Source organism: Pectinophora gossypiella, chromosome 14, assembly GCF_024362695.1.
Source record: "Pectinophora gossypiella chromosome 14, ilPecGoss1.1, whole genome shotgun sequence".
NCBI classification, from domain to species: Eukaryota; Metazoa; Arthropoda; class Insecta; order Lepidoptera; family Gelechiidae; genus Pectinophora; species Pectinophora gossypiella.
This window is the reverse complement of record NC_065417.1, coordinates 5,903,064-5,923,337: the sequence shown is the minus strand read 5'-3', so window position 1 is coordinate 5,923,337 and position 20,274 is coordinate 5,903,064. Positions and strand designations below refer to the sequence as shown.

Sequence of the window (20,274 nt, the reverse complement as noted above, 5' to 3'; positions counted from 1 at the left end):
GTTATTGCCCTTGATTGCCCACAAATCCTCAACGTATTCAATAATTTCAGATAAAATTTTAAAACTTAGGTTTTACATCTAACTTTTCAATTAATTTACTTTATAAAAATATTGGTGCTAATTCCTGTAAATACCATCTAATTTTATTTTAAGTTATATCTGTCATTTTCTTATCCGCCGAAAAGGAAAGGGACGGGTAATCGACAAGCATAAAATTTATGGAACACACGTCAATTTTAAGCACAAATCTAAACCAACCGTCTAAAAATTTTACGTCAGTCAATAACCCGACACATTAATTTACTCATTCTTCCTAAAATTAAGAGCTGTGAATCATCCGTCCCTTTCCTTTTCGACGGATATGAAAATGACGGATATAACTTAAAATAAAATTAGGCGGTGTCTGCAGGAATCGGGGCCATTGTTATTTTAATATCCTTTGAAAAATGGCAACTTATATTTTATACTTTGACAGTGACAGTTATCTTTTTCAAGTTGGTAACATTTGATGAGCCGCGCTCGCTCGATCCCGTTCGTTGTCTTGTGATTTTCTTGTTTATAATTTTCATGAAAACTAACGGAAAATGACATGTAACTGTACTTGTTTGTGTTAAACTTTACTATTGTTTTAATTTATTGTTAGAAGTACCTTCAAAAGTTTCGTGTTTCTGTGCTTCGCTTATCATGTGTGGCAAATGTATCAAGACAAGAATGAAACATACTTTTGCATTGTAATAAACTAGGATACAGGTAAGTGAACCTAAAAACGTGTTTATTTTTATTAAGTTTTTGCATTTTTCCTTGATGGAAGCTTTATTAATTAAAGTTGACCCGTATAGGTGCACCAAGTCGGAGTTTACGATGCCTTTCTAAAAATGTCAGTTTGTTTTTAAAATTCCTTTCATCTGTAAACTATGGGGCTATTTGATAGTGTTTACACAGGCCCACTCAGTAAGTGCCAGCGTCTTTATAAATATGATAATTTTCAAATAAGAATTATCGGTGCTACTTTAAATTGCTATCTTATCACAATATTTAGTTATCAATAAGTGTGACCGTACCCGCGCCGTCTTGTACCTTTCCAAGTGGAGAGTGTCGGTGTTCTACTCGAATTTTTAAATAAATAATCGTACATGTTTTAAAATCGCGAGATTTATTTAAAAATATTATATGCAATATTTTCATCATTTTATTGCCTATACAGTTTAGTAACAGTTGAGTAAACAATCTTGTAATAAAGTGAAGTGTAATATAACTGCTGCAGTATAACTGGTATTTTCAAAAACAACCTGTGAGCTGGAGATAGTAGTGATAATGAAAGTGTCTCAGTCAGCCATCTCGGCTAATTTGAGGTGAGTTAGCTCTTAATGATAATGAATCAAAACTCTTTTAATCGCTTGAGAAAGTGCAAGTACAAAATTTATTACAGTGTTAAACTGTATAATTGCTTCTCTATAATTGCTTTCTACATGTACAAAGTTATCAACACTTTATTAAGAAGCAACAATGAAAGTATGAAAATGAATATATTAAATTAAAAAGTTTTATTTATTGTAATAAGACACTGATATTTATAGTATATTTATTTTCCTTTAATGTAATGGTTTATCCTTAATGTTTTCTAAATTTATAGTAAACAAGAGTCACAAAGAACTTGTTTATATTCCACTATTATTTATTGCATTGGACAAACAATGCATCGACCAACAAGAATGTAAAATTTTGTATTAATTTATGTCATGATTGTCATAAATTTTATTATCATAACATAAGCTCACAACTATATTCCAATTGGGGTAGTCAGATGTAACTAACTAAGTACCCACATCTCACAAACATTTCTGATTTTATTAAGTATTTTGCTGATCAATAAATAATCATTAGAATATATATTTTTTTTATTTTTGGACTTAGACTTATTTATTTAACAGTGTAAATATAACATACAGAAAACATTTATGTTCTTTTGCTAATCTAAATATTGTTTGAGAACTACAAAAAATCTTACAAATAATAATTAAAAAGAGAAATAGCACAGTGTTGTTTAAATTTATTATGCAAATTATTTTTGATTTAATAAAGTACATTTCTATCATTTAAAGGGTCATAACCTTAGACAACATCAGTGAAGTGAAGTGAACAAACTTTGACAGCGATAGGCATATGCCAATTTAAGTTAACTAATACAGTTTAATATGTGAAATTTCTTTTAGTATAGAGGCTTTTAAAATTGAAAATTAAATTTCAATTAACTTATGAAAAGAAAATGGTCCTATTATTTTTCCACAAGGTTATTATTATAGTTGTTGTGCATGCAAGAAATAGTGAAATATCCGTTGTTTAACTTTAAAGAAAGAAAGAATCAAATAAAAATAATGTTTTCTGACACCACAGACATAGATAGAGAGGTACATTACATAAATAGAAAAAAAAACTAATTATTTTAACAAAAAAAAAAAAAAACTAAAATAACATATACTTTACTATTGCATCTGGATAACCTAGTCTTCCAGAGAAACCTATATAAAGTAGGTTTCTCTGGCTTTCTGATCTTTGATTTTTATGGAAAAGACATGTCTATCGGTCGATCCTCTTAAAACTAAAAAATTTTTGGTCAAAAGTAATGATTCTGTAAAAAAAAAGTTAAAATATTGTGCCTAAAGGTCTAAATCTTCCGATATAAGGAGAATATAACAAAAACAGTGCACGATATATGGATTAATTCGGATAAACCAGTGGTTGGTTTACGTGACATTGTGTGACTCAATAGTAAGTGTTGTTTTTGTTGCAGTTAATCACGAAGATGGAACACTCAGACCTGGTGGCGGAGATGGCACAGGTGGAGCATCTCACCACGCAGGAGAGACTTCACCTGGCGCGCAGGTAACACTAGATATAATAGTCAAATGAGATACTTTTAAGCAAACGTCAAATCAAAAAATCTCTTTGGAATTTGTATGGAATTAATATCGTATGACGTCATTAATATAAGCGGTCGACCGTTGTACTCATTGTTACAAAATTCATAATTAAAATTCGAAAATAAGTCAATAAGAAAACTGAGATTGATTTTTTATAATTTATTTTTGACTCAGTCAAATACCCATAATGACATCTTTATTTTATTATTATTAATATAGCCCTCAATGTCCCACTGCAGGGCAAAGGCCTCTCTTCCCTTCTTCCACTCCTCCCTGTCCCCAGCTTGCTCGCGCCACATTAAATACCTATACGGAGTATATGACACGAACTAGTCGCAGGCAAACAAAATCAAGACATTAACTGCGTTTTTGTTTGGATAGGGCCAAAACGAACATCATTCTGTATATATTCATTCATCATCATTCATTCATTCATTTATATTCTTATCTATAGGTTTCTTAGAGGTATCTTTTAAATATACCTACCAATTTGAATGAAGGACTTAAAGTCTTCAGAAAGCAACTTGATTGAACATACATACATAAACTCACGCCCGTTATCCCTAATGGGGTGGGCAGAGCCACAAGTAATCAAAGACAACTTGCAGCCACTGTTGATACGATGTCGTAAGCTGGATATGATGAACCGTATGGTGATAAGGGATCAGCCTATCGCCCATAACATTAGTCCATCATGTTAGAGGACACAATCCCTCTGTCGGTTTTTACGACATGCCCGGGAAGACAAGCAGCTGAACGTGTTCTATGTTTTTTATTTGCTCCCAGAACAGCATAGAAGCACGTGAAACTTGATTGAAACTACGAATATATTTGTTCCACATTTCGGCTGGCTGTTTTTGTAGGTTCCTTAGGAGCTACCATATCGTAATACCGTGACATATTATCATAAATCATGATATCAAGAATAAATTATGCTGGTCATCCTGTGTTTATAACATAAGTTGCATATTGCTGTTACTAATATGTTGGTGAATGTCCATTAAGGAATGTTACCGTTTGAGGTATTAATAACAGAAACTTGAATGCCATATCCATAATTACATTTATGTTGTGTTTATTTTTAAACTTCACTACTTAAAATATTGTCAATATACTTGTTACACAAGTTAAAAGGGATGTTAGGGTGCCTGAAATGATGGATTTTGCACACCATTTTTACTTGATATCATTTTGTATAGTCGACGTTTTATACACGCATTGTTTCATATAATATAATAATATTGTTTTAAATATATGAATGTGAATGAACATATACATTATGTGTGTTGTTGATGAATGTGGAGGAAGCAAGAGAAGTGTGTCAGGATCGAAGCAAATGGAATTCTATAGTCTCTGCTTACCCCGGTGGGAAATAGGCGTGAGTTTATGTATGTATGTATGTATTTATTAAATATATTTATAAAAAAAATGCTTATCAGACTTTGCGATCGGATTAATGTCAGTGCTTTACATAGATGATTTATCTTTAGAAAAGATGTTTTCTTTGAAATATAACATACTTACATGAGTACATTCTACAGTTTGGGAGGTCTATAATCTACCAACGGCATACAATGGGGTCATAACTCATTTCTCCTCTAGGCCCTTGATCTTATCTAAGCCAAGCGCGTTGGTTACATCGTATATTATCTACCGTAGATTGTTGTGAACACTAGCTATGCAAGTAAGTACAGTCATGAGTAATATCATGTACGGTCTACTTTGGAACCCAGTCGCACTATAATATTTTACATTTAATGAGACTTACGGTTTACGGAGGAGCTCGGTGGCGCAGCGGTAAACGCGCTCGGTCTGCGAATGTTGAAGTTAAGCAACTTTCGCAAAGGCCGGTCATAGGATGGGTGACCACAAAAAAAAAGTTTTCATCTCGAACTCCTCCGTGCTTCGGAAGGCAGGTTAAGCCGTTGGTCCCGGCTGCATTAGCAGTCGTTAATAACCACCAATCCGCACTGGGCCCGCGTGGTGGTTTAAGGCCCGATCTCCCTATCCATCCATGGGGAAGGCCCGTGCCCCAGCAGTGGGGACGTTAATGGGCTGGTGATGATGAGACTTACGGTTTAATTTGTCAATAAAGTTAATGTGACATGGTATCAATGTGTATACATATTAGTACTCGTGACTGTACGCCTTAACCTTAGGGTCACATCACTAATTTAAAAACCACACTCTTGTCGGTGTAGCATTCTCCATTCTTGTATATCAAAGGCCAATTCTTTCACTTCCTTATAAGACACTTAGATCTCCTTTCTCTTTAATCTGTTCCTTGGAAGGCCTTCCCCTTCCTCTCTTTCTTTGCAGCTCTCCTTCTATGACGTTTTTAATAAATTCGTCATGTCTTATTAAGTGTCCAATCATATTGCCTCTTCTGTCCTCAATAACTCTCAATATTTGCATCCTTATGGTATTAATATTAATAACTTTATTAAAAAGTTTCGCCGACATGTTTATTTAGCAGTATCAAACTTTATTAATTTTAACTTAAGGCTCGTTTTAAAGGGAAGTTCAGTCGGCTTTCGATCTGTGCTTGTACTGATAAACTTGTCGCAACTTAAGCAACAATTTGTACGGGAACTTTTAAAATTATTTGGATAGTATGGTGTATAGGTGTAGCTACTCCATGTTTTAACTATGTGGACTTCGGGATTAAATATATTTGATTTATACTCATTTCAAGTTGTAGTCACGATTGAGACGGATTACGAAGATATCCGAGAATTTGATTTGTATATTTGAGTCAAGAAACTGATAATTCTAATCTTTAATTATCAATTCTGCGTCAGGCTACGCATTATTATGTCGTTTATACGATGTACAAGAATTAACCATTTACTGCACGTGTTAAAGACGCGTAAGTAGGTAGGTAATGTATATCTTTTTTTATCTTTGACTTTGCTCGCGTGACGTTGCGTGTTAACTTAGATTTCATAGAACGTTTCGTGTGGCTGAGTTGCGGAAACTAATGAGCTTTGATATAAAGTTTTTCCAACTTTAAGTTTTAGTTTAGTTCTTTCATTGTGTATACTTGAAAAAGTAGAATTTGGTGATACTTACTATTTTTATGCACTGTAATCTGCAATGTACCTAACCTGAATTCATGCAATAAACGTTTATTATTATTATTAAGGCATGAACTGATAGCTTATTATGTCCACGTAGATAAAAGTTAGGTATGCGTCAACGGTATATTTTGTAACCAGGGACCAAGCAATTTATCTAGGAGAGCAATATTGCTATTTGACATTAGTTTGCATTGCGCACTTTTATATGCGCAAATGTCAAATTGCAATATTGCTTTTTTAGATGAATTGCTTCGATGTGGCCATTCCCCCTGAACCACAGGCTTGGTATATATACGGATTATCTGCACTTCACAACGTTTTGGCGGATGTTTTGTACTTCAACTTGTGTCCAATTCATGTGTCCATACAATGTTCTAATGAGGACGAGGCATTACTTCTCTTCCAAACCCAGAAGAGTTGATGAATGCATAAGCCTTATGAATATATGACGCATAACTAACTTTTAACTACGAGGACATAATAAGCTATTCAGTTCATGCCTAGAACTTAACGTTGGAAAAGCCATAAGCACGCAGTTTCGCTGCAAGTTACTGTGCAAGCTACTGAAGTTTTCAAGTGGCTATTCAGACTAGAGGTTCCCTGGAAGCCTCGGGTTTGTCTTAATGGCTGCATACACGCGTCAATAGCCGTTATGTGCACTCCGAAGCAAGAACCCTGTAAACAATACTACTAATTGGCGCTCATTTGCTAATTGGCCGCGCCGGTCGTTATTTTACTTTGTTTTTCTTTCGACAACCGCTTGTAGCTAATAAGATAAAAATATCAATACGTACATACACCAATGCCCCAATTTCTCTTGCGGTAAGCCACGTCTCAGACTAAAATGTACACCTCTTTCAGTATTTACAGAACAAACGTATTTTACCGTTCTTCTTCTTCTTCTTATCGTGTGGGTTGTGAGGTGGAATACTAGCCTCATCAACCCTGGTGTCAGGGTTACTATTGAGCCGCCAAAGGCCCCTGACATGGCTCATGTAACGACTACTTACTTACATCAGTAAGTAGTAACCGGGACCAACGGCTTAACGTGCCTTCCGAAGCACGGATCATCTTACTTTCGGACAATCAGGTGATCAGCCTGTAATGTCCTAACCAAACAAGGGATCACAAAGTGAATTTTGTGATATATGTCCCCACCGGGATTCGAACCCGGGGCCTCCGGATCGTGAGTCCAACGCTCAACCACTGGACCACAGAGGCCGTCTTTACCGATTTTACCGTTTACTAATTATAGTTCGGCCAATATGATATAATATGGCCATTGAGCACATATAAACAAATAGCTCACATGCGCTAAGGAGTTTGTCTAAAAAAGCGTCTAAAGTGTGTTATGTAGATAGTATAAGTTCGTTCCCTTAAATTAAGATGTTATGGTTGTTTAAATAAAGTACGTCGGTTGTAAAGTGTTATACGCCGTTACTTGCGGCAAGATGCGCGGCGGACTTTTTTTTTACACAGATTTTTTGTCTATTTGTTATACTTGGTCTAAGAATGTGCCACGATCCTTAGCCGTTTTCCAAAATTTGAATAGAATAGAATATTTGTTTTTTCTCCACGACGATCGGTCCTGCGCTGCCCGCATCCAGCGGCTTCCCGCGACCTTCACCAGATCGTCGGTCCACCTTGTAGCGGGCCCTTGGGGGAGGCCTATGCCCAGCAGTGGGCGTCGTACGGCTGATGATGAATGAATGATGATGATTTGTTTTTTATAAAAGGATGCCACATACAAAGACAAGACAATAACATCACTTTCACAAAACAATTTCAAAAAGCACGGAAGATGTTCATTAGAATGATCATAAGGTGGTGGTGGACGTCCTGAGATAAAAGGGCCTCACTCAGCACAAGTCGCGGCGTGAACCACGATGCTGGTATCATGTGGACCCTGCGTTTCTACGTTATATCTTCTTCTCAAAATACCGAACAGATGTTCCGAATGTTAAATGTAGGTCCCATTCTTCGCTTAAACGTTTTTCACACACACTTTCACTACAATAATATTATATGTGTTACATTACAACATTCGTGGGACAGGCCACATCGTGTGTATTGTTATGTAGTATTGCATAATTGCCTACGGATTAAAATGTAAACATCCGTTACATTCGCATTGGATTAACTGTGCCTGATATAAAGCTTAGTTCAGTTTCGAAGTCGGTTTTGAATTCAAGTAGACTTTATCAGAAGTGTCTGTGGCTTAACTAAGCCAGGGAGGTGTTCATGTAACTCAGTTTCTATCTAGACGGCATATACCTCGTATAACAAGTAGACAACCAATCTCTGTAAAAGTGTTCGCGGCGCATCTTGTCACAAGGACAGCGTGTAGCGACACCGTACAACCGATACTGCACTTTATTTGAAAAAAAGAAAGAAAGAAAAAATATTTATTCGACATACTTATTGTTTTCACGTATTAAAACGAAATAATAGGTACAACATTACATTACATTAGAACATCTTTATAGACTAGTTTCCAACTAGTCAAATAAGTTACTTTTTTGAATTGGTATCGTATGGAATTTGTGTGAAAAAGCACACTGTGACGTCACAGAAAAACGTGATAAAATGTCGAACTTATTATTACGTTTTTCTTGATTAAAATTCATATAGAAGTTAAATAGAAAAAAAAAGAATTTCGTTAGTTTTAGATCTGTCTTTATTTAGTAATCAGAATTTCATAATTTATTTTAAATCTAGTACACGACCAATTTGAGGGAACGAACTTATACTATCTACATAACTTAATGTATACGTATTTACGTCACGGTTCGGACGCCTTTTTAGAAAATCTCCTTAGCGAATGTGAGTCTATTTGTTTATAGTATGTCAATGTTAGACGGATATAAACATTATCCTGTGATTCATAATTGGCTAAAATGTAAATAATTTGACATGAGTGGTCATTTGACAGAAACTTAAGTACACACGTAGGTCTCGATGTACGTAATACATAAACAGCCCATATCATAGTATAAGGAATTATACTACGTATAGAACGGCAACTCTCCGCTCCCCACCAGCGGCTGATCTATATCTACCTCATCCCCCCTCGGTCTTACTGTGTGTGGTGTGCTATATACGTCCCACTGCTGGGCACAGCCCTCCCCACAGTCAACCGGATGGCACCTAATAAGTAGATGTATTTGCATATTTTCTAACGCTACTTAGCCAGCAGCAAATTGTGTTCCTGGAAAATTTCAAATTTCAAGCCGCACGAAGGCTTCTTACAACTGTACCAAATTATAACTAATATATAGGTACACACATGTTATTTTTACTTTGTACACGAATAAAGTTTAGACCTATCTAAACTGTCAATTAAATAATTCAATGAATTCTTAGAATATTGGACAACTTAGTTTATCGCTTCTAACTGACAAGCGTAAGAACGAAAACTTGGTACCGATTATAAAATAATTAAGTCCCGACTTTTTTTAAAGTAAGTAAAATCTTAATTTCGTCTATAACAATACATGGTAATATTAAGCCTAAACTAGGATACCGTGTGTTTTAGGTCTCTACCTCTAGAAAGTTATGGTCAAGGGAAAATAACAAAATAACTTGCTTTCATTCTGTTCTGAGAGCGAATAAAAACATAGCACGTTCAGCTGCTTGCCTTCCCAGGCATGTCGTAAAAACCGACAGAGGGATTGTCTCCTTTCTAACATGATGAACATTTGTTATGGGCGATATGCTGCTCTTGACACTATAAGTTTCATCAAATCCATCTTACGACTTCGTATCAACAGTGGCTGCAAGTTGGCTGGTTACTTCTGGTTCTGCCCACCCAATTAAGGATTATGGGTGTGAGATTATGTATGTAGTTTATGTTTGTATGTCCAGGCGTGCGTATGTTATATTATAACGGACTAAACGCACGACTCTTTACTTTACACAAACCGATATAGCCAGGTATTTAGCACCCATGCTACTGAGTATACCCAAGTCATTTTAAACCAAAGAGTTTATATTTCTAAGAAACAGTCGGTCGGCAGTAGCCGAGAAGCTATCAAGCTCGCTGGAGTGAAAATATTTGTGTGGAAATGAGGACTCACACCCAACAGTGGATTTCAATGCTTTCTTACGAACTTTTGTTGTGAGTTTTTGTGGGCATTTATACATTTTATTTATGCTTAAAAGTAGCATGTTTACAACCGAATTAACATTAAAATATTACAAATGAAATGATCTTTAGTGAATTTAGCCGATCGTGTCATATTTGCGTTGGAAAGTGATATAGATGATATAACACGATTGTTATTTAAATTAGCAAATCTATCTATTAAACCACTTGACCGTTATTAGAAGCTTATTATATTGAGATAGGCTGCCCTATTTCCCGTGGTATGTTCCTTCCTTTTCTACCCTATATGTCCGTCTTTGTCGCACACCTAACGTCACCAGGCGTGGAGGTGGCAGGGTTTTTTCAAATCCTGATCGCCCTTCGCTCGTCATTGGCGTCAAGTTTCCCGTCGAGTCAACTTGTGTTCTAAAATTATTTTCAAGTATTGGTATATATACCGATATACTAGTCTAATTTGAATTTACTTAACGATTATAAGTCTAGTTGCTAAAATAGTTCGTGATATCAACATGTAAGTACCTAGTAATAAAAATTTTTTCTTTAATAGTTAACGGTATTACCGTTCGATTTCATTGTATTTTAATGAGTTCCTTTCCTTTTTGAAAATAAGTAAAACATTTCTGAGTTTAATATAAACAGTGTTTTTGAATAAAATTTATATTCTACCCTCTTTATTTTATCAACATTATTGTGTGTAGAAAATTTTCAAGTTTTTTATTTAATGGCGGCTTTTTAAATAGCTAATCCGATGGAGACGGAAGCTGCGAGATCGGGCCAAGACCCCGCTCCCATAGCCGGGTGTTCAGCTACAACTCGACGATCGCGCTCACGTCGTCGTAGATTACGCTCGAGTTCGACGAGTTCATCAAGTAGTTCGTCCAGTAGTTCAGAATCTTCTAGCTCTGATGAATCGTCACGGAAATCCAAGAAAAAGAAAAAATCTACCCGCCGCCATCGTGGTCATAAAAAACAAAAACGTGAGTTAAAATATTTGACTAAAGAAGTAGATGAATTGAGGAAGAAGTTAAGTTATTTTGATGATCAGTGCCGGGATAACGATAATGTTTCTTTTATTTCCGACGTAAGTCGTGACCTTTATGCCGATTGTAATGCATCAGTGGCGGTGAATGATTTATGTTCACAACATGTTGTAGATGAAAACGTTGCCGATTTGAATTTCAATTTTGATTTTGAAACTAAAATTAAAGAACCATCTATACCGACAACTCCAGATGGCTTTCTAAAATCTCTAATCGACTTACAACGTTTTGACAAAGACACGTGGTGTGAAGTGAGGTACTCCGATACTCAGAAACTTTACAATCATGCTCCGGGATTTACAGAACTCGAAATAAACGAAGAGGTAAAGGCGTACGACACCTCACGCCACTTAACTCACTCTGACAAATCCTACGCAGCTTTTACTTTTTGTATACTAAAACAAAAGGAATCTTTTATAAATGGTGTACGAAATTTAATGTCATGGTCTAAGTCATCTGAGGCTTCTCTGAATGTACTAGGTGAGAAAATTGAGGAAATCTTCTTAAAAGGAGATTTTCATAAAACATCGTCTGATCTTTTGCAATTAGCTTGTGGTCATCGAGCTGAATCTATTGAGTTGCGGCGAGATGTGATACTAAAATGCGTTAGAGATCCATTAGTCCGCAGTGCTTTAAACAGGGTACCTCCATCGAGCACACACATTTTTAATTCTGAGAAATTTACGGCAGTACTTGAAAAAGGAGGTGGAGTACGAAAAACCTTCTGGCCTGTGAAAAAAGCTAGTAGTGGTAATGCTTCGGGAGCAAAACCAGCTAGCACTACAAGGAATCCCTCGGGGGGATACCATTCCTACAATAATGTACCATCGCGTGGTGCAACTAATCATTATTGTGAGCTTGCGTCTAGCACTCACATGAATTGCCCAAATAACCCACCCTCGCGGGGTGGGCATCATACTCAATGCCTTTCACAAGGGCATCTTTATCATCAGGGCATACATGAACACCGTGGCTACGGTTCAGGCAATAGAGGCTCCTTTCGATCTCGTGGATCTAGAGGCAGAAACGGGTCACAACGTGGCCAAAAACGATCATATTCCCCTGTCAATAGAGGCGGTAAAAGACAAAAACAATGACTCGCGTTGTTTTCTAGCGGGGCGATTAGCACAATACCACAGCCAGTGGCAGCAGATGAGAGCTCCGGACTTTGTTCTAAAAATATTAAAAGGATATCGCATTCCCTTTCGGCAAAAGCCGCCGCTTCGCATGCCCGACTTACACACCGATCGACATCGAACGCTCGAGTCGAAGGAAATGTCAGCGGTCATTCAAAAAATGAAAGCCCAAGGCGTCCTGTCAGCAGCGCCACACACACCAAGCTTCATTTCCTCCCTGTTCTTAGTGCCAAAGAGCGACGGATCAGCACGTCCCATTTTCAATCTCCGGCCACTAAATCGGTATGTGCTAACCGAACGTTTTCGACTCATAAACATAAACCGAATACCGGATTTTCTTCAACCGTACGATTGGATGTGCAAAGTGGACCTATCCCAAGCATATTTCCACCTACCTGTAGCGATACCCCACAGACGATTCCTACGAATAATTTACAGAGAAGAAATATTGGAAATGACTTGCCTGCCTTTCGGACTGAGCACGGCACCCAAAGTCTTTGCTTGTCTCACAAATTGGATTGCTCAATTTCTGCGCAACAAGTCTGTTCGCATCGTGGTGTATTTGGACGATTTTTTAGTCGTACACCAAAATCCAAACATACTTCGCGAGCATGTGGCCATGTTAACCAATACGTTAGAAGTACTGGGATTTCTAATAAATTACGAGAAATCGTTGTTAGTCCCGCAAAAATGCATAACGTACCTTGGTGTACAGTGGGATCCCTGGGCAAACCAAAAAAGTCTTCCTGCAGAGAAAACCAATGCAGTTGTCAGAAAGATCAACCACATTGTAAAAACCAGCAAGGTTTTTCTGAAAGAACTCCAGAGTATGATCGGACTACTCAATTTTGCCAGTTTTGTAGTGCCACGAGGCAGACTAAATCATCGTGCAATGCTCAACTTTCTGAACACACTACCCAAGGGCATAGTGTCTGTACGATATGTATTGCCGTGGACGGTAACAAGAGAACTGATTTGGTGGTCTCAGCATTGCCATCTAACGACTCCTATTCATGTGCCACCTCCGACACAATACCTGACCACAGATGCGTCAGATGTAGCTTGGGGTGCGCAGCTGAACAATATCTCGCTGAGCGGCACATGGACGGTGAGCGAACAAGACCTCCACTGCAACCAGAAGGAGTTGCTTGCAATATTAAAAGTGTTAGAACGTTGTGCCAAAGACATAAGACAGGAATGCCTGCTAGTTCAATCGGACAGCAAGACAGCCGTTGCTTATCTACGCAACGAGGGTGGAACTCGGTCTCGGCCTTTAATGCGTCTCACCTATCGAATTCTTCAAATTCTAGACGAGAACCAGATTCACTTAAGAATATATTATGTTCCCGGGAAGTACAACCAACACGCGGACCACTTGTCTCGCCACAGGTTACCTCCAGAGTGGCATCTATTACCTACCTGCACAGAGATGATATTTTTAAAATGGGGCATCACTGTGATAGACCTAATTGCGTCCGAAAGAGCCCACGTGGTGGCGAATTACGCAACGCTAGATCTCCGCGATCGCGAGGCGATGCTACACGATGCCTTCAGCGTGACCTGGAATTATCCAGTGGCTTGGATATTTCCCCCACCGTTTCTAATACCCCGTGTGCTAACACATCTGAACAGAGCCACGGGAATTTATTTAATAGTGACACCTCGCTGGGAGAAGGTCTATTGGAGAGCGGACCTCAAATCTCGAGCCCTCGCTCCTCCATTCACGTTGACGAACTTGAAGCGGTTCCTGATAGACGTGACGACGGGCCTGCCTCCCCCACAGGTCCAGCAGATGACACTAGAGATTTGGAAATGTGGGGGTGGTCCAATAAGTTGACCAAGTGGAGCCCCGATCAAATCTCTTTATTAAAATCTTCATGGCGCTCATCCACTTTGCGTACATATAAAGTAGCGTGGAATCGTTGGTTGCTTTGGGCACGTAAAAATAATGTTAGCCAGTCACATCCACATGGCTCTGATTTGGCTCAATTTTTAGCTGATTTGCATTTAAAATTCAAATTGTCGTACAACACTATTCTCTTGCACAAATCTGTGGTTTGTACCCTAGCCAATACAGATAACTCCGAACATCTCCGTGACAATACTCTAGTGAAACATGTTTTAAAGTCAATAATATTGAAGAATCCTAAACCCTCGAAGCCTCCTGTTTGGGACGTTAATGTTTTCGCATCTTTTCTTACTGGTTACGGCATAAATGAAAATGTTTTCCATACTGTGCGGCACACCGCAGCCTTATTAGTGTTATGTTCGGGGCGCAGAATACATGACCTAACGTTGCTAAACGTAGATAATAATCACTGCATTATCAATGACGATTATATCATTTTATGGCCATTATTTGGGTCAAAAACAGATTGCAGTACTTATAGACAGTCGGGGTGGAAATTATTACGCAATAACCAGAATAAGAATCTCGATCCCACATTCTGGATAAAACGTACTATTTCCTTATTAAATGAAAGGCGTGTTCAGTGCGGTTGCTCAAATTTGTTTATTACTTTACGAGGCTCGCCGGCGGCAGCTTCGAGGACAGTAATAGCGGGATGGATAAAGTCTCTCATGAAGGAGGCCGGGATCTCTGCTACACCTGGTAGTGTGAGATCAGCTGTTGCTTCCCGAAACTGGGTCGACAATTTTCCTCTTGACGACATTTTAGCCAGAGGAAACTGGAAATCAGTTAATACTTTCAAAAAATTTTATCGGCGTGAAGTTATGTCATCGAATAATAATTCTTCGATTACTGCATTTTTTCAATCTGTATGAGGTAGTAATTTTATAAGAGGAAGTAATTTTATGTTAAGATTGTTTGAAAAGAAACTTATTTTTTGTTATTTTATTGCTGTCTGTGAATTATATTATAGCGATTAATAAAAATTGTTCATTTATGTACTTATTTATTACATGATTATAAGCATTTTTCTCGCACACCTGTATTTACTTTTATGACCACAACACCTTAACTCTCTTTATCATATTTTATATTAATAAAAATCTCATTGGCACCTTTCACCAGGCGATAACAAACAGGTCTCAATATAATAAGCTTCTAATAACGGTCAAGTGGTTTAATAGACGCGTTTTACCTGAAATAAAACGCATATTAAACTACTTACCTTATTAGAAGCTTAGTTTTTTATTTCTGCCTGGTACTCGACGCAATGACGAGCGAAGGGCGATCAGGATTTGAAAAAACCCTGCCACCTCCACGCCTGGTGACGTTAGGTGTGCGACAAAGACGGACATATAGGGTAGAAAAGGAAGGAACATACCACGGGAAATAGGGCAGCCTATCTCAATATAATAAGCTTCTAATAAGGTAAGTAGTTTAATATGCGTTTTATTTCAGGTAAAACGCGTCTATTAACTGAACCTGTAGATATCTGCCCGTGTCAGCTGGGTCAATACAGGCTATGCAATTCTAGACCTCGCTTTCATGCCATTATATCCGGTCCTGTGTAACTCTCATCCGCTGCTTTCCGGTATACCTCGCGGTTTCATCGGCCCGACATCGACTACCTTGGCCAAAATTAGCAAAGCATAGTTTACAATATTTTTTACAACGATTTGTTAATTGTACACCTAATTGATTCATATAGTTGATAACAAAGAAGTATGTATAGACATTTAGATCAGATAAATACTAAATTGTAATATTATTAGATAAGATTAGCCTAATAATAACGCTTGGCGATCTATTTTCTATGCCTACGGACGCAATAATAACGTATGTTTCGTGTTTTCCCGTCTAAATAAATAAAATGCGATTCACATGCGTTTGAAATGTGATTCACAACTAAACGTTTGTATACGAAAATGCTTGAGAGTATCGGATATTTTAAAACAACATGTAGAAGTAAGATAAACATTAGTTTAAGCCTGGGAATAAAATGACAATTGTGACACAAAAGAAATGTTTGTCTGTGTTATATACGAGAGGAGCGGAAACTTACGATAAAAGATAATACACACATTCAATTGCACTCTTATTGTACGCTAGAAACATACAAATAGAGCCCATAATATTAAGTATCAGTTTCTAATCATATCTTTATGTTGCTGAAATAATCAGTATTATAATACGTGACAACGCTTCTTCGATACATCAACTTTATCTCTGACATCTCATATCGATGTCTTAATACTCTAATACTAGATTATTAGAAGTATTGTCTATGAGCGGCTACCCAATTTAGCAGTAAAATATCACCGCAAGAATCCACTAATTGGTTCCAGATATGGACAGATTGGCCAATAAGGAGGTCGTGGGCCGGTTATGCTTTTTTTCTCACTTTTGTATCTGGGGCGAGACATGTTGGCTATTGTTTTAAGATTTTATCTGATCCAACAGGTACAAGTTGAAGTAAATGTCATTACAATACTGTAAATTAGATTAGTATACAGAGTAGTTACTAAAAGTAAGATGATTCCGTGCTTCGGAGGGCACGTTAAGCCGTTGGTCCCGGTTATTAGCCGTAAAAACACCTCCACCAACCCGCATTGGAGCAGCGTGGTGGAGTATGCTCCGTACCCCCTCCGGTTGATTGAGGGGAGGCCTGTGCCCAGCAGTGGGACGTATATAGGCCGTTTATGTTATACAGAGTAGTACTTATATAAAAAAACACGAGAACTTTTACTTACTACGTGACAACTGGGGGGTTATAAAGGACACGTCATGTCGAAGCATTTTATCAAAAAAAGCAATATTGCATTTTGACGTTTGTTGGCATTGCGCACTTACTTTTGATATGCGTAAATGTGAAATTGCAGTATTGATTTTTAGATTACCTTCCGGTCTCCTTTTCCCAAATAGTTCTTATTCCTATACGAGAGCACGTCGCGTGGTCAAGGTTCAGTTCACTTCAAGAACTTAACGGTCATATTTGCTTGTGAGATACTAAAAAGAAAAGTGCAACTTGAAACAGGATAGACTGATTCATATAAGTAACAGCCATGTACGCTCTTATCGATCGCAGAGAATAGGAAGCTTCTGCGATGTAAACGCTACAATCTTCATTCAGTTAGTAACACTTCAACGGTGAGAAGTGGAATCTTGAGTGACGCATTATAGTATATAAGTGCATATATAAAGTCAGGCCCGTAATCGTGGCCAGAGCTATAAGTAATAAGAAAACAATTTGCAGTCACTTTTGCCGTGTTATAATTATGTACCTCGACTACCCCGATGAGATATAAGAACGTGCTTCTTGCGACGTCCAGTGACGTTGACCAATCCTTCTTCATTAAGCATGGGTAACTTGATATTCAGGTATTGTGCATTATGCTTTATATTATGTAAATAATAAGAAAATATCTTTATTTACAAAGAAAATACACACACACGCGCACACATACACTCGTCTGTCTGTTTTACTGCTCCTATTAATACGTGGTTAACTGTTATTGGCTTCACCATTATTGTAAGTTCATATATTTGTTAATGAGCTGTTAATCCTAATGATAAAAATAAAATATAATAAAAACATTATATTACGGTCACTTTTGAAGATTCCCATTCTGTAATGGAGACAGGTACTATGCCTGAAGTAATTTAAAAAAAGTTAAAAAAAGTTTGCCTATTGACTACATTCCCATCCCACAGACCTCGATCGATATGTCTCACGTACCATGTCTCGTGACGAAGCCTCGACAATAAACATCATTTACACATGCACATACTAATTGTCACGCATTTATTAAAATACTAAGTACAAGGTTCCCCTATTGCTGGCATTAAAGTCCAAGTAATCATACGGGTATGATACACTTACGGTCACGAGCACTAATATGTATTATAAACTTTGAAACCATGTCATATTAACTTTTGTGACAAATGAAACCGTAAGTCTCATTAAATGTCAAATATGATAGTGCGACAGGGTTCTAAAGTAGGTACATGATATTGCTCATGATTGAACATATATTACATGCAACGTGAGACCTTTCAGGCCAAGTTCCACAAAAAAAAAATACAATGGAATAATTACCCATTTTGTCATTGCTCGGGTACATAATTATTCAAAAATATAATGTAATGGTAGAGACTAAATGGTGCTTGATATTTGGATCAAATTTGTGTAGAATTATGTTGTTATCTATATTACTTCTCGTTATTTTGATCGGAATAAAAAATGTAGTCGGAAGATGTTGTGCCTGAGTGTAACAACAAGGGTCATAATTTAATACCCAAAAACAAAGATGAAAGATGCATATGTCTGGAATTTATGACATCGGAAGATTAATCAAAGGCCTGGAAAGCCCCTCATTACTTTATTTTGTTTTCATCTTTATATAATTTCCTGCCAGTCGAAATTCATGACGGAAATAGATATTTACGTACCTATTTGTAAACTATGGCCTAATATGTTTCCGTGATACGAATATTGGACTGACAGATAGTTTGTTTTCGTAAGTTTTCAGGGAAATTTATACTCGCAACTGTAATTTATATCAGTCATTTTGTTTGAAAACTGTTCTCTATTTCTCGAATTCATGTACATATTACATTCTATATTATGTTATAGTTTTGAGTTTCAGTATTTTGCCGTCGTTTTCATATTTGTTGTCAACAGTCTGTCAGTGTGTGTTTTGTTGAAACAATTCGCATCTTCATGAATGATGCGGGTATTTCACTGGGTCAAAGATAAAAAAAATGCTAATCTGCAGCCCGTCCTAAGCACTGGTACGACATTATGCTGAGGGAGATATTTTTTTTTATTTTGGACGCCCTTCACAATGTCTAGTTTAAGTGTCTGAGTATATTTTTAATTATTAATCTTACTGTTTTTTTTAAGAATGTGGCGTCCAATATGGAATAAATGTTTTTTCTTTCTTTCTAATCTTAAAATAGAAGCCAGTCTGAGGTGATGAAAAATCAATTTCATTTTTCTATTTGACTTATTTTCGAATTTTAAATGCGAAGTAAATCATGATAAGTGCGATGGTTGACTTCTTTTATTAGTGACGTCACTAAGGCAGGAATTTCATACAAATTCCATAGAAAATTTTCGTTTTGCCGTTTCGTAAAAAGTATCAAAATCATTTGACTGTTATTTGGTGCAAAATAGCCTATTAGATAACGTTTACATTAGACTTCTTATACCGGTTTCTGTTTATCTCGAGAATTATAATTGACTAAACAATAGGAATTATTACTATGTCCTTGAGGAGTAACTGTTTGTAACCTTGGTTACTCTTATAGTGTAGATTGAATAGGAATTTGTAAACAAGTTTGTACCATATGGTGTTGCGAATCTTTTTGGAACGTGAGGAAGCTGATTTCCATCAGAAATGTACGAGGTCATAAATAAATCGCGCCCGTTATCCACATCGGGTAAGGTCTGTCATTAGAGTAATTAAAAGAATACTAGCGGCCAGAAAAAGATGGAAAATATCCTTCAGTTGCGTAATGTACCTTTCGCAAAATGCACCCCATGCACAAAGCGTACCATTTTCATAAAATACACTATTATTACATGTTACCTGTTCGTCGCCCACAATACTTATCTAGACACGTCGATTTTTTTTCTTTTTGGGATGGGAGATGAATGACCGACCTCATCAACCCTGCAATCATTACTATAGAGCCAAAAAAAAAAAAAATATGTATTTATTTGCAGCAGCGATTACATTATTTTAGGTGCAGGTGTCCCCTGTTAAGTTAATATAAACCTAAAGGCTCCTGACACGGCTCATGTAACGACTACATACTTACTTATGTAAATATTAGGCGGGACCTACTGCTTAACGTACCCACCGAACCACGAGTAATTTTGAAAGAAAGAAACATTTATTATTTAGATACTTGTTTATTTTTATTTTATTTTTTATTAATTTATTTATTATATTTTTTTACATTTTTTATTTATTTATTTTACTTTCGGACAACCGGGTGATTAGCCTGCAATGTCCTAACTGAACTAATGATCACAAAGTGATAATATATCCCCACTGGGATTTGAACTCTGGATCTCC

The 20,274-nt window shown here is 37.0% G+C and overlaps 1 protein-coding gene across 3 annotated transcripts in view; it reads left to right on the top strand.

The window, feature by feature from the left end:
- The first annotated feature begins 519 nt into the window (after positions 1 to 519).
- The window catches only part of LOC126372465 (protein phosphatase 1 regulatory subunit 16A), a 65,103-nt gene continuing 45,348 nt past the window's right edge, over positions 520 to 20,274 (top strand). For 2 of the 3 annotated variants that reach the window (XM_050018242.1, XM_050018240.1), the window contains exons 1-2: positions 520 to 750; positions 2,792 to 2,883. In XM_050018242.1, coding sequence (XP_049874199.1) covers positions 2,804 to 2,883 — 80 coding nt within the window. In that variant the 5' untranslated portion in view covers positions 520 to 750; positions 2,792 to 2,803. Of the gene's footprint in view, positions 751 to 1,103; positions 1,353 to 2,791; positions 2,884 to 20,274 lie in introns of those variants that run through there. The other variant, XM_050018241.1, reaches the window with a different exon arrangement.